This window comes from Nannospalax galili, unplaced genomic scaffold (assembly GCF_000622305.1).
Source record: "Nannospalax galili isolate Female #2095 unplaced genomic scaffold, S.galili_v1.0 scaffold617, whole genome shotgun sequence".
NCBI lineage: Eukaryota > Metazoa > Chordata > Mammalia > Rodentia > Spalacidae > Nannospalax > Nannospalax galili.
The window spans coordinates 2,822,237-2,835,336 of NW_008341872.1; the positions used below are offsets into that span (position 1 = coordinate 2,822,237).

Sequence of the window (13,100 nt, forward strand, 5' to 3'; positions counted from 1 at the left end):
TTTTTCAATATTTTTATTGATTTGAATATTTCATATAATTTATTTTTATCATATTTAGATTCACCCACTGCCCAATTTCATGTGCTCTATTTTATTTACATATATATGTATATATACATATGTGTGTGTGCGTGTGTCTGTCTGTGTGCAGTTAATAGAGTAAAATTTATGTTCCCAGTGCCAAAGAACCTTCTTTGATAAGCATTGAGATATCCATAACTTATGTGTATGACAATAAGTCATTAATAGTATGTCTGTGTAGCAGACTAATACTGGTAGGTTCTCCCTTGTGGTCTTTGACCTGTCTAGCTACAGGTTCTTGGCCCTAATAACAGTGTCAGATATGGACTCCATCTTGTGAAGTAGGTGTTAAATCCAATCAAAAGATGGTTAGTTATTCCCACATTTGTGCTACTACTGCACCACTGGGCATATTCTCCCACACCCATCTTTATTGTAGTTTATAGCATTCACAGCTGCATAAGGCTGATGATTACCTTTCTCTGCTAGTAACAATCACAGCACCTTCAAGTACTGTGAACCTAACCAATAGAAATGAAGTTTCTAGGTCAATACTTGCTTGATTTCTCTCTCTTTTTTTTTTTTTTTTTCGGTCCTTTTGAGACAGGGTCTCCCTGTAGCCCGAGCTGTCCTGGAACTCACTGTGTAGACCAGTCTGGCCTCAGTCTCACAGAGATCTGCCTGCCTCTGTCTCCTGAGTACTGGGATTAAAGTATGGGCTTACTACGCCTGGCCCTACCAAGAAATTTTTATTTTTTTAGATTTATTTCATTTTAAATTATGTGTGTGTGTGTGTGTGTGTGTGTGTGTGTCACTATGTAGAGCAGGCTGGCCTTGAACTCAGAGATCCGCCTGCCTCTGCCTCCTGAGTGCTAGGAGATTTCTCTTTTTTTCTACAACTTAGATATTTAATGTCTGTTTTAGTTAGTTTTCTGTTGCTGTGGTGATAAAACACCATGACCAAGGAAATTTATAAAAGGAAGAGTTTACCCAGAGGGATTAGAGTTTGTCATGGCAGATGAGACATGGTGGGAAAAGGTAGCTGGAACAGAAAGCAGAGTGCTCACATCTTCAGGCAAGCAGGGAAAACCAGAGTGGAAATCCAGCAAGGTTTAAGAACTCTCAAAACCTGCCCCCAGTGATGTGTTTCCTCAGGCATGGACATAAATCTCACCAAAATCCTAAATCTCACCAAAACAAAGCCACCAACTGAAGAAAAACTGCCCAAACACTTGGGGCTTATGGAGGACATTCTCATTCAAAACCAAGGTAGTGCTTTCAACAATAGTGTCCTACTGTCAGTTTCTTGTGGGTAACCAAGTGCAGTGACCTTCCTGGTCACCAGCTCCAAAATAGGGAATCCATTCCTGGCACTGGTCTTTTTGTTTGCCAGCTTTTGGTGTCTTTCAGGCTACTCTACAGTGGCCAGTTTAAGAAAATACGTGACAAATTACATGGTGAAGAATTTGAATTTACCACACCCCCCAAGTTAACACAATGGTGTATTATTTAGTTATCCTTTTTAATAGCTACTTTTGAAAGTGTATGAAGCAGTATCATATTACTAGTATGGCAGTTTTTCATGACTGAAAATGGCTGCAGGTTAACAGCTGATACTTTCAAATCATAGCTAACAATACCCATAATTTGTACTTTCCTTCAACGGAGATCATTACTTATGATGAATTATAAAGTGACTTTGTGATTATAATAATGTTAACTGAAACACCAGTGCTTTATTTTCACTTACTATTTAATCTAATTATTGCTCTCAGGTCTCACAAGAAGAAAAAACTGGTGCATTTATTCCCAACATATAGCTAGAAATGCAATAAGCTGCTGATGTCTCTTGAATAATATAGTGGGATTGTGTTAAATTGTGGTAATTCACAGCCTCTATTGCATACTGTAAATAATGTCTGATATTTTAAATATTGTACATCTGAAAAGCCTTTTAAAATGAACTCCTTAATTGGTACTTACAGACTTCAAGATCATTAGTGGTAATATTTAAAGGTTAAATAGAATTTAGTTTAAACTTTATATCAAATTTTCTGACACTTAGAAATGATTATATTTTTCTTTTTTCCCCTATGAAAGTTATTTAAAAAATGAATCTCAAGCTGTTAATTAGCACAGTGTTCTTAAGTCAATACATTTCATAAAATGGATTCAGATTCAAATTTTGCTACTGTATCAGCTTTATGAACTAAGATAATTTGTTCTTCATTTAAAAGTTAGAAGGATTTTGTTAATTGAGCTAGGGAGCTCAGACATTAGGTTTATGTAATAAATAATACCTATCATATTTTTTCAGTAGTATATAAATTGTTTTCAGTATCTTAGCTCTCTCAGTATCTATAATATGGCCAAGAACCATGTGGCACATAGAAATTATCGCTTACATGTTATTGAAGCTCATAAGAACACTTTAATAGTTGCCATTTTATTGTCAAATTGGTTGGTTAATTATCACTTTATGCAGAATTTTATAGTTCATTGTTACTACTTGTTATAATTTTCCTCATACAATTATGTTCCTGAACTTGATCCAGCTTGTATTGGATAAATTTGTAAGAGTAGAATCATTAAAACTCAAAATTTAATATTAATTTATATATGATACTTATCAGGATTTGAAAAATTGAAGTCAGCTTTAGTTCAAACTGTACTTCTGAGTGCCTACTATATCCATACATTTCCTAGGTGCTATTGATAGAGATGGAAGCAGTCATTGTATTTATGAAGCTCATAGATTGGTAGCAAACACAGGCAATAAAACAAGTATTCAGAAATGAAAAGTGCATTGACAAGTACAAGCCAGACATTACAGGAGAGGAAAGTAGGCAGTTACAGCCCTTATGCAGAAATGTTAGGAACAAAGAAGCTGAAATTGATGAGGTTTTTTTTTTTTTATTTTTTTGGAGGTGATGTCACTTGAGTTGAACTTTGAAAGAATATAGATTAGCTATGAAAAAGAAGTTATAGAAACAAAAAGATTTTATGTTTCTCTATATAGGTGATGCATTTTTATTGAGATGCACTAGAAAAAAATGGCTGCAACTTAGTGCAAGTCATTTTGCCTCTCAAAGTTGTCAATATTAAAATAAATACAGATTTCTGCTTCCAGTGAAGATGAAGTAATGAATCAGATCTATCTTCCCGCTTAAAACAAATTGCTGGATAGAATGCGTGAAACAGTAGTTCTCTCAACAGTGGGAATCAAATGTGAAGAGCAGTACTGAGAGACAGGAAAAATGAGGTGATCCCTGTGATCACCTCATCTTACCACCTTCAGTGTCTGGGTCCTGGAACAGGGAGGAGCCCAAGCAAAGCTTAGTAGTCTTTTTCAGTTGAGAAGATGGGAGCTGTGAGATCAGTGAGGCCAAAGCCCTTAGGATTCACAGAACAAAGAGGAATGAGCTACAGGAGGTCTGCAAGGGTCTCCCTTAAGTATTCAGCAAACTACCAAACATAACATGCATGCAGGGAAACTAGGGGATTCAGATAGAACTGAAGTGATTTTAGGCTAGGGTTACTGTCATTCATGCAGAATTGGGACAGTGCTGCAAAACTCATCATTTATGATGCTACTGATCAAGCACTTGAACATTCAGTGCCTCAGCAGTGGGAGAAAATTAGCCTGAAAGCTAATCTGTCTATCAAAAGAGGAACTGAGGGATCTAAGTGTTTCCAAGGACATAAATATGGGCAGATACTATTTGTCAATTAAAAATGTTTCCAAGTAATTTAGGTGTGTTCCAGACTAAAACCCAATTAATATAAAAATTAACATGGATACAAGAAAGAAAATATAGTATAAACTAAAGAGAAAAATTGTTCAGTTGAAACCAGTAGAGGATTGACAAAGTGATAGAATTATTGGGCACGAATTTTATAAGGTTATAACTATTGCATATGATTGGAGAACTGTTATTCATAGAAAGAGTAGACATAATAAGTATAGATACAAAAGTCATAAAAGTTCTAAATATGCATAACTATGATAGAAAATAGAGTCAGTAAAATTAGTGGTAGTGTTTGAGTGCAGAAAATGGAATAGTGAGTTAGAAGGCACAGAAAAAGAAATGGTCTAAAATAAAACTAGACACAGAGAAAAAATAGAACTTAAAGAAAACAAGCATTTGTGAGCTGCCAAAATATAACTGTAGTCACCAAAGTAAAAGAAACTGAAGCAGCAGAAAAAGAAAATTGAAGAAATAATAACTAAATTTTTAAAATTCATTAAAAATCTATAAACCAGTATATCTAAAAAGATTGATTTAAAAGCTGGTTATAAGAAGAAAATCTAGCCAAATATGGTTGCACACATCTTATATCCCAGCACTCAGGAGGCAGTGGCAGGCGGATCTCTGTGAGAGATCCTACATATTAAGTTCTAGGCCAGTTGGAGCTACAGGGACACCCTGTCGCAAAAAAAAAAAATCTTAGAAATAGGTAGTGGAAAAAGCATACTTAGTACACATAGAGCAACAAAGATAGGTATGAAAGGAAACTGCTTATTGGAAATAATGCCAAGTGATAGCTAGCTAGAATATGGCATGTCTGGTACCCTCAATAAATAATGGTGTGAAAGTAAAATGGCTGTAGAAATACTTTGATAGTTTCTTTTAAAGTTAAACACATATTTACCATATAATGCAGCTATTCCAATTTTACATACTTACCCAAGAGCTGTAAAGGCACCTATTTATACAAAGATTTGTATCTGATTGTAGCATTTTAAATAATAAAATAAAAATTCTCAGGATAATTTGAATAATTATTGACAGGTTAATGCATAAGGAAATTATGATACTTCTTGCAGAAGAATACTAAGACCCATGAATTATTAATAGATAGAACAACATGTATGAGTTAACATAATTCAGGCATACAAATCAGATGCTTTAAATGTAGGCAATTTGTTGTAGTTCAGTTGTACATAAAGTTGAGACAATTTTAAGATAGAAATAATACACATACTTGGCAGAGTGTAACCATTTACTAAGTACTGGCTTCTTTAATTTATTATGCAGATTATCTGTCTAGTTACACCATAAGAAGTATGAAGTCACAAACTATTTTCATTCATTTTTTTAACCTCAACACACTTATATTACCTTGTATATACTTAACACTCAAGTAAAAATTAGTTATGTATAGACTTAGGTAATAATATTTTTTGAACAAAGGTGAGTTATAAATCTTGAAATATAAAATATACCAAGACTATGAAGTCGGAAAATTTTATTTACCTTTTTTCCCCTAACTTACCTTATACATACTTCTTTATATACAGGTACAAAATGTTATATACAGACTTGCTTCAAAGTATTTTTCATTCAAATGGAAGTTATAAATCTTGAATTATAAAGTATAATGCCAAGACTCTGCAAGGGGTATTGGGTATGGTGGTACATTCTGTGATCCTTTGGAAGACAGAAGTAGTAGAATCTTGAGTTTGAAGCCAGATGACTACATAGCAGTTAGTTCTAGGCCAGCCCATAGCTAGATCCTAGCTAAAAGGCCACACAAGCACTCTGTAAGGACCCTGACCCAGGATGTATATAGTATTTCAACTATGCATTCTTTCCAAATAGGTTTTAGTTTCTCTCATTGTTTAAGGGTTCCTGTGTGCTTTTCTTATATGGAGCGTATATCATAATACAGAATTGAGGATGATAAACCAAAACCATTTAATCTAGTTAGGGTTAGGGTTAATCTAGTTAATAATCCAAGGTTGAGTTCTTTCTTTAGCTCAGCCACCACCTTTCTTTCAGACTTTCTACTTCCCTCTTTTTCTTTAAAACCTTGAAATTATTGCTGATAAATGGAAAAAAATAGCTTAGCTTTACCAACTTCCAGGGTTTCAATAGTAGCAAAGAGTTCAGGGAGCTGAATATGTGTGAAATTGAGAATGTTGAAATAGTTTAAGAAGCTTAATGTGTCAACTGGTTTGTCTGAGCCTGGTCTGCTCTCTGCTTGTTTTGCATGGTCATGGCCCAAAGGACTGCTGGCTTAAGTTAGTTTCCATAGTATTTTTAGTACATTTATAAGTAACTATAGGGAAAAGACTAATTAAGAATAAATTTAGAATCAGGAAAGTTCTGTTCATCTCCACAAAGTGAGGGCATTTTATACCTGTCACCAAGTAGAGGGAATGAAGCGGGGAAAATTCTGGGGATTCCATGGTAATAGAAAGATTGCCAAGCTCTTCTCCTGAAAGGATTATGCTTTTAGCAAGGTTAAGCTCTCTGTAATAAGAATTTTTAGCAGTAAATCTTTGAGTTGAAAATCATAGTACAGAATTTATATCATCTTGCTACTATATCATAACATAATAATCAGTTTTAACTTTAATACAGCATCTAAATACTTAGAGTAGGGGTTGGGGATTTAGCTCAGTGGTAGAGTGCTTGCCTAGCAAGCGCAAGACCCTGGGTTCGGTCCTCAGCTCTGGGAAAAAAAAGAATACTTAGAGTAAAAGTTTATGTTATTTTTCCTGTTCTGAAATTTATAAGGAAATTATATTTCTAGTCCCTATAATTCTATTAGGTGATATTTGTCTAATTATGTACTACAAATTTTGACATAAGTAATATCATTTCTTAATGGAATATAATTTTTCTATATAAGTTTCCACAAGCAACATAATTGTAATATGCACTTTAAACTATTCTTGATTAAAAATTGAAGATTGGCAAGATGTTCAGCAGAAAAGCGCTTGCTATGCAAATCTCATGACCTGTGTTTGATCTCTGGAATCCACAGTGGAAGGAAAACTGACTCCCCCAAATTGTCTTCTGACTTCCAAATATGCACCATGGCACATGTGCACCTACACCTACACACACATCATCATCATCATCATCATCATCATCATAGGTAATTCTTTGACAAATTGCTTTATTACTTGCATTTTATTTGGTATTGTTTTCTTATTCAATAAAGTATAATTTCTATTAAAGTATAATGTAGAGATAAATGGTAAAAGTACCATTTACCAATGTTAAGTGGGATTCACACTAATCATGAGCCTAACACAGCTCAAGCAACATATATTTTTACAGTAAAGCCCTAAAGGTATTCTAATCCAGGTAATATGATCAAATTTAATTAAAATAAGTTAGCATATATTTCTCAATGAAGTGGGTCAAACTCAGGACCTTCATATACTGTCCACACCTTTCCACCCCTGAGCTACATTCATAGCTCTGAAATGTTCTTTTAGCTCTATATTCTGTTTCTTCTTTCTCCTTAATTTCTTTCTTTAAAGCAATATATGTAAATATCAATGATGGCAACATAAATGCTTACACTCCATTTCTATCTCTAGCTAAACATTTTCCCTCCCCTCCCTCCTTCTCTGTCTCCCTCCCTTCCTTCCTTTTTTTTTTTTTTTTTTTTTTTTTTTTTTTTTTTTTTTTGCCAAGTAGCAAATAAACAAGGATCTAATGGGTTCTGGCGAGTGGCCCATGGCAATGCTTTCCCTCTTCTGGGGTAGTCCAAAGCTCTGAATCAGTGTTCTTGGAACACATTTGAGGACCAGGTGATAAAAAGACAAGACTTCGACCAAGAATCCCATATCCCTTTAACTTATTCACTGGTCACAGTTAAAAAACAATTGTAAATAGCAAAACATTCACATCTACCATTATCTCTTTCAAGAAAAGTTATTCAGCACTGAATCTATACAAAGTAAAATATTTGTAAGTAGAGATTAACTTCTTTGGCCTAGTCAGTCTATCAATGCATTTATCCCCATAATTGGAATTCTTAAGATTTAATTTTAAGTATTAGTTGTATCTACATAGGCAAATGTATTTATAATATAGTCAGATTTCATTTACTGATTCAAGTGTATTGTCTGAAAATGTTTCTTCTGAACAGATTCAAACCATATTCATATATGTTATGTATACATATTAATTGCTTTGACTACATGAATGTCCTAGTAATTTAGCTGGATAATTTTTTAAATTTAAATTCAGTCTTAATTTTAGTCCATCATCTGTTAGAAGAAAGCACTAAACTGCTTTTATTTTTGGTTTTGAAATCTAAGCTATACATTGTAGAATGTGGAAGTAATTAGTTAAAAATAAATTTATACTAACAGATTTATAAAAATAAGCCATTATCATTAAGAATCTTTCTTTTGAGGGCTGGAGAGATGGCTCAGTGACTAAGACACTGGCTGCTCTTTCAGAGGACATAGGTTCATTCCTAACACCCACATGACAACTAACAGCCAGCTGTCACTCCAGTTCCAGGGGATCTGACATGCTTTTCTGGCCTCCACAGGTATTGCTCACATGTGCACTTACCTGCATGCACATAAAACACTCATATACATAAAACAAATAAATAATATAAATTAAATTTTAAAAAACTTTCCTTTGGTAGTCATTATACTCTGAAGATAGTGGTTATAAATAGGGGGAGGGAGAGATCTGCCATGAAAGGAACTCTGTGAGGTAGGGGACTTTAGCAATAGTGTTAAGATGATTTTAATATTAACTACACACTTTTGTATATTTTGCTATATTTTGCTATGGTTAAAATTCACTATGACATACAAAAAATACATATTAAATTTCTGAACCAATAAAGTAAGGTTTTTTCCTAGCAAAGGATACTCATTGGTTATCAGGATACCCTCACACATGTGTTTTCTAATTCTTAGTTTACTCAGTACCTGCTAGTCAGAATATCATTTGCTTTTTGCCATTCTAATTTATGTAATATTGCATAATTTCAAGTTTCTCTTATATGTGGTAGGTAGATGGCAGAGACCACAAACTTTCTTGAGCCAGAGAAACACTTCGTTCTTCATAATACTGATCTTTATCATGACTTGAACTCTTGTGAAAAGTAAATTTTGTTAGATTGGACTTGCATTTCTGCATAATGGCAATTACTTGGTCAGTTCCTTCCTTTAATATATATGGTTATTTTTAGTAGATGTCAGTTTCTATTGACATTTTCTGTAATATATTAATTTGATGTCTTTATTATTTGACTTTATGACTTTATAAAGCTTGCTTATATAAACATACTTCACATGTTCTCCCTATAGAAATATGCTATAAAACTGTTTCTCTCAACTCCTTTTCTCATATCCAGTCAGTCTCTTCATTATGCCATGTAATATTTCTGAGATATGATTGATCCTGTCCTTCCTTTCTACATAGGCCCCCAGTATCTCATGTGAAATTTATTCCTGCCTCACTGAGCCCTTTGACTCCACTTACATTCTTTTTAATTTATCTTCAAACATGCTAGAATGATACATCAAGTGCAGGTTTGACCACATCATCCTTCTGTTTAAGTATTCTATGTCTTCCCAACTTCTTTGGTTGAGATTAACACCTTTTTTTTCTTAAGGGTACAGATAGTTATTGAGTTGAGCTCAAAAACTAGTATAGATAAACTGCGTGGGTTAAGAACAATGGCATGGGATATTCTAATAAAGAATATTTATAAACCTGGCCTCTGATTCAGGGCTATGGTTTGTTAATCCCATTCTACAATATAAAAAGCTTCTCCCTGTCCCCTCATTTGTCTTGCTCACCACTCTCACATCCTCTTTCTTAAGTTGGTTCTTTTAGAAACACTATTCAAATTCTTTATTCAGTTTCACTATTCAAATGCTTTATTATGTCTCCATCTAGTTATTTAACATAACCTGCTTCTTTACAAATAGAAAAACATTCAAGCATACCAACTATATCTAAAATGATAAACTTTGTATTATTTAGATTGTTTGGATTGTTTAGTTTATTGAAACATCTTTATAAATGTATGGCAGTGTGAAGCCCAGTTCTAAGAATTCTTTTATAAAAGTTTTTTTTTATTGATTTGAGTATTTCATACAAGGTATTTTGCTCATATTCAGACCCCCAACTCCCTCTGCATCCCTTCCTACCCCACCCCACACTTCATATCCTCTCTTGTTATTTGTCTTTTTCTTAAGGCTATTGAGTCTAATCTGTGTTTTCCAAGAGCTCTTGGGTATGGGTCCCTTGGAGTCTGATCAACCGACCTGGCATCACTCCAGTAAAGAAAACTGACCCTCCCACTCCCAGCATCCATCAAATGCCAAGAGATCCTCAGCTAGTGCCTGAACTTCCTGTCTACCTCCTCCATCCATGCTTGGCCAGTTTTCACAGATCTTTTGCATGCTGTCATAAGCACTGTGGGTTCATATATGCAAGTACCCCATGGTCTCCATTCAACCAGTTTCCTTGTATTTATCTACCAACTCTGGCTCTCAGAATCTTTCTGGCCCCTCTTCCACAATGATCCCTGAGCCTTGGGAAGAGAGGGTACAATATAGGTGTCCCATTTAGGGATGAGTACTCCACAGTCTCTTACTCTCTTCATGTTGACCATTTGTGGATCTCTGGGTTAATTGCCATCTGTTGTAAGAAAAACCTTATCTGGTGAGAGATGAAAGATGTGCTAATCTGTGGGTATAACAATAAGTCATTATGAGTTAGTTTAATATTGTTTCTATTTACCAGATTGATAGCAGTAGTTTCTCCCCTATGGTCTGTGACCTATCTAGCCACAGGTTCTTAACCCTGATGACAGTGTCAGGTATGGCCTCCCATCTTGTGAAGTGGGCCTTAAATCTAATCGGAAGTTGATGGGTTACTCCCATAATATTCATGCCACTGTTGTACCAGTGGACATGTTTTGCCACGCCAGTTCATTATTGTAGGCTACAGGTTCACAGCTGGGTAGGGTTGGTGATTACTTTTCTCTGCCAGTAACGTGAATGCACCTTCTAGTACTCTGAAGGCTAGCCATCAGGTCAGTACCAGCTTGATTTCTCCTTTGTTCTGTGACTTAGTTAGGTATGTAGTGTCTTCAGCAATAGGGTCTTACCATCAAGCTCTGGTGGGTAACCAAGTGCAGTGGCAATAGCCAGTATTATTTGAGGGTCTGTTGGGTCAAAAGAGGGAGTCCACTCATGACAGTGACCTTTTCATTTCCTAGCCTGTAGTGTCTAAGAGGGCCATTGAACCTCTGCTTTAAGGCAACCCCATTTAAACTCTTTTTATATTGTATATGTATATACTGAAAGAAGCTTCTATAGTAGGTTTCCATATGACTCTTTCAAAAGGCCTTTAGTGCTAATTATTCCTCCTCTTGCTCCCTCCTCTGTCCTCCCCTCCCATTTCCCCATCCTACCCTTTATTCCCCTTTCTATTTGTATCACTACATTCCATCTCCCATGGCCCTTTATTAGTTTCCTGTTCTCTAAGGATTTTCCATTTGAAACAAACCTGTAGAAAGATTCAGTGCAACAAACCTGTAGAAAGATTCAATTCAGTTCATCCACTGAGGAGAGGGAGCATAAATGTTTGTCTTTCTGGGTCTGTGTTACCTCACTTAGGATGATTGTTTCCAGTTCCATCCAATTACCTGTGAATTTTATAATTTCATTTTTCTTAACAGATGAGTAATATTCCATTGTCTAAATGTACTATGCTTTCATTATCCATTTATCAGTTGATGTACATCTGGGTTGTTTCTATTTCTTAACTAACTGTGAATAAGGCAGCGATGAACATGAACAAACAGGTATCTGTAGTAGGATACAGTCCTTTGTTCTATGTCCAAGGCTGGTATGGCTGGATCATGTGGGAGGTCTGTTTTTAGCTTTCTGAGGAACTTCCACACTCTTCTTAATAACGGCAGCACCAATTTGCACTCCTGCGGGCAGTAGATAAGAGGTCCCATTCCTCCACGCTCTCCCCACTTGTCATTGTTTGTTCTGACTGGAATAAAATGAAATCTAAGATTGGTTTTAATTTGCATTTTCCTAATGACTAAAGATGCTGACCATTTTTATAGAATACTTTTTAACTGTTCTTTTATGAAGTCATTACCTTAGTATAATTCATGTTTGAACACTATTTATCTAAAAATCTCAGAAATAAGATCACTGATAGGAAAGTGAGTTTTAGCCTTGTCAACAACATTCAATCAGGGTTTATTGAATGAGCAGTTTTAGGATAATTAGTGGAAACTGAAAGTTTGTGAAGTACATCATATCGTTTTACAGTTCAAGTTTAGTTTAAAAAGCAGAAAATGCTTTATTTTAGGATCTGACCTGCATGAATTACAAGGCTTCAAGTTGCTCTTGTATTTAAATTCAAATCAGCCACTCACGTTTTCATATAAAAACATCCTGTGGCATTTGCCTCATCATTAAATTTACAGTTATTTGTGTTACTGTTTATAACTACAAAGTTAAGTAGTAACCAAACCTTTTCCATTAAGAAGAGAAAGAGCTTCATTATTCTTTCACCATATTAAAGAAATATGTGATTTGATAGCAAAGGTGAGAATAGGTTGGAAAGCACTGCTGTGATGGAATTTAGTTAGAATGTAGATGGATAGAAATATTGGGAGTGATAAAGTTTTATAAGTGGTTTTATAAATAACTGCATTAATTTAAAGCTCTATTTGTTAAAACTGACCTCTAAATGTCTTATGGTTGATTTTTAGCCACCAGCTGAGCAGGCCAAAGCCAGGCTACAGTTGGTCCTTGAAGCTGCTGGTAAGTGATGATAATTAACTTTTATTAAATGAAAAGTAAATCCTAAGCTAATAATAAGCATGCTTGCACATGAGTTAAAAAAATACTACTTTGTAAATTCTCACAGATTTATAAGATATGGATCATATTTTTTTGGCATTTATTACTTAGCATCTTACTGCTGCTGTATAATGATAAATTCAGTGCTAAAAAGTCATTCTTAAATGTTTATTGATGAAATGTGTATTAATTTTAATGTTAATTTTGATGAAGCCCAAATTGTTGATTTCATCTCTATGGATTGTGCTTTTGGTGGACTATCAACGAATTCTAGGGACTGGAGAGATGGCTCAGCAGTTAAGAACAGTGGCTGTTCTTGTGGATCCTAGCACCCACATGGCAGCTAACAACTGCCAATTCCAGGGGATCTGACAGCCTCTTCTGTCCTCCGTGGGCATTGCACGACATGGGTGCACTTACCTACATGCAGACAATACACACATACACATTAAAAAATAATAATAAT

The 13,100-nt window shown here is 34.9% G+C and overlaps 1 protein-coding gene across 1 annotated transcript in view; it reads left to right on the forward strand.

The window, feature by feature from the left end:
* Nucleotides 1-13,100, forward strand: part of Rsrc1 (arginine and serine rich coiled-coil 1) — a 413,201-nt gene that overhangs the window by 240,082 nt on the left and 160,019 nt on the right. Inside the window, exon 6 of the mRNA XM_029565584.1 lies at nucleotides 12,544-12,595. Within this exon, the coding sequence (XP_029421444.1) occupies nucleotides 12,544-12,595 (52 nt within the window). The remainder of the gene's footprint in view (nucleotides 1-12,543; nucleotides 12,596-13,100) is intronic.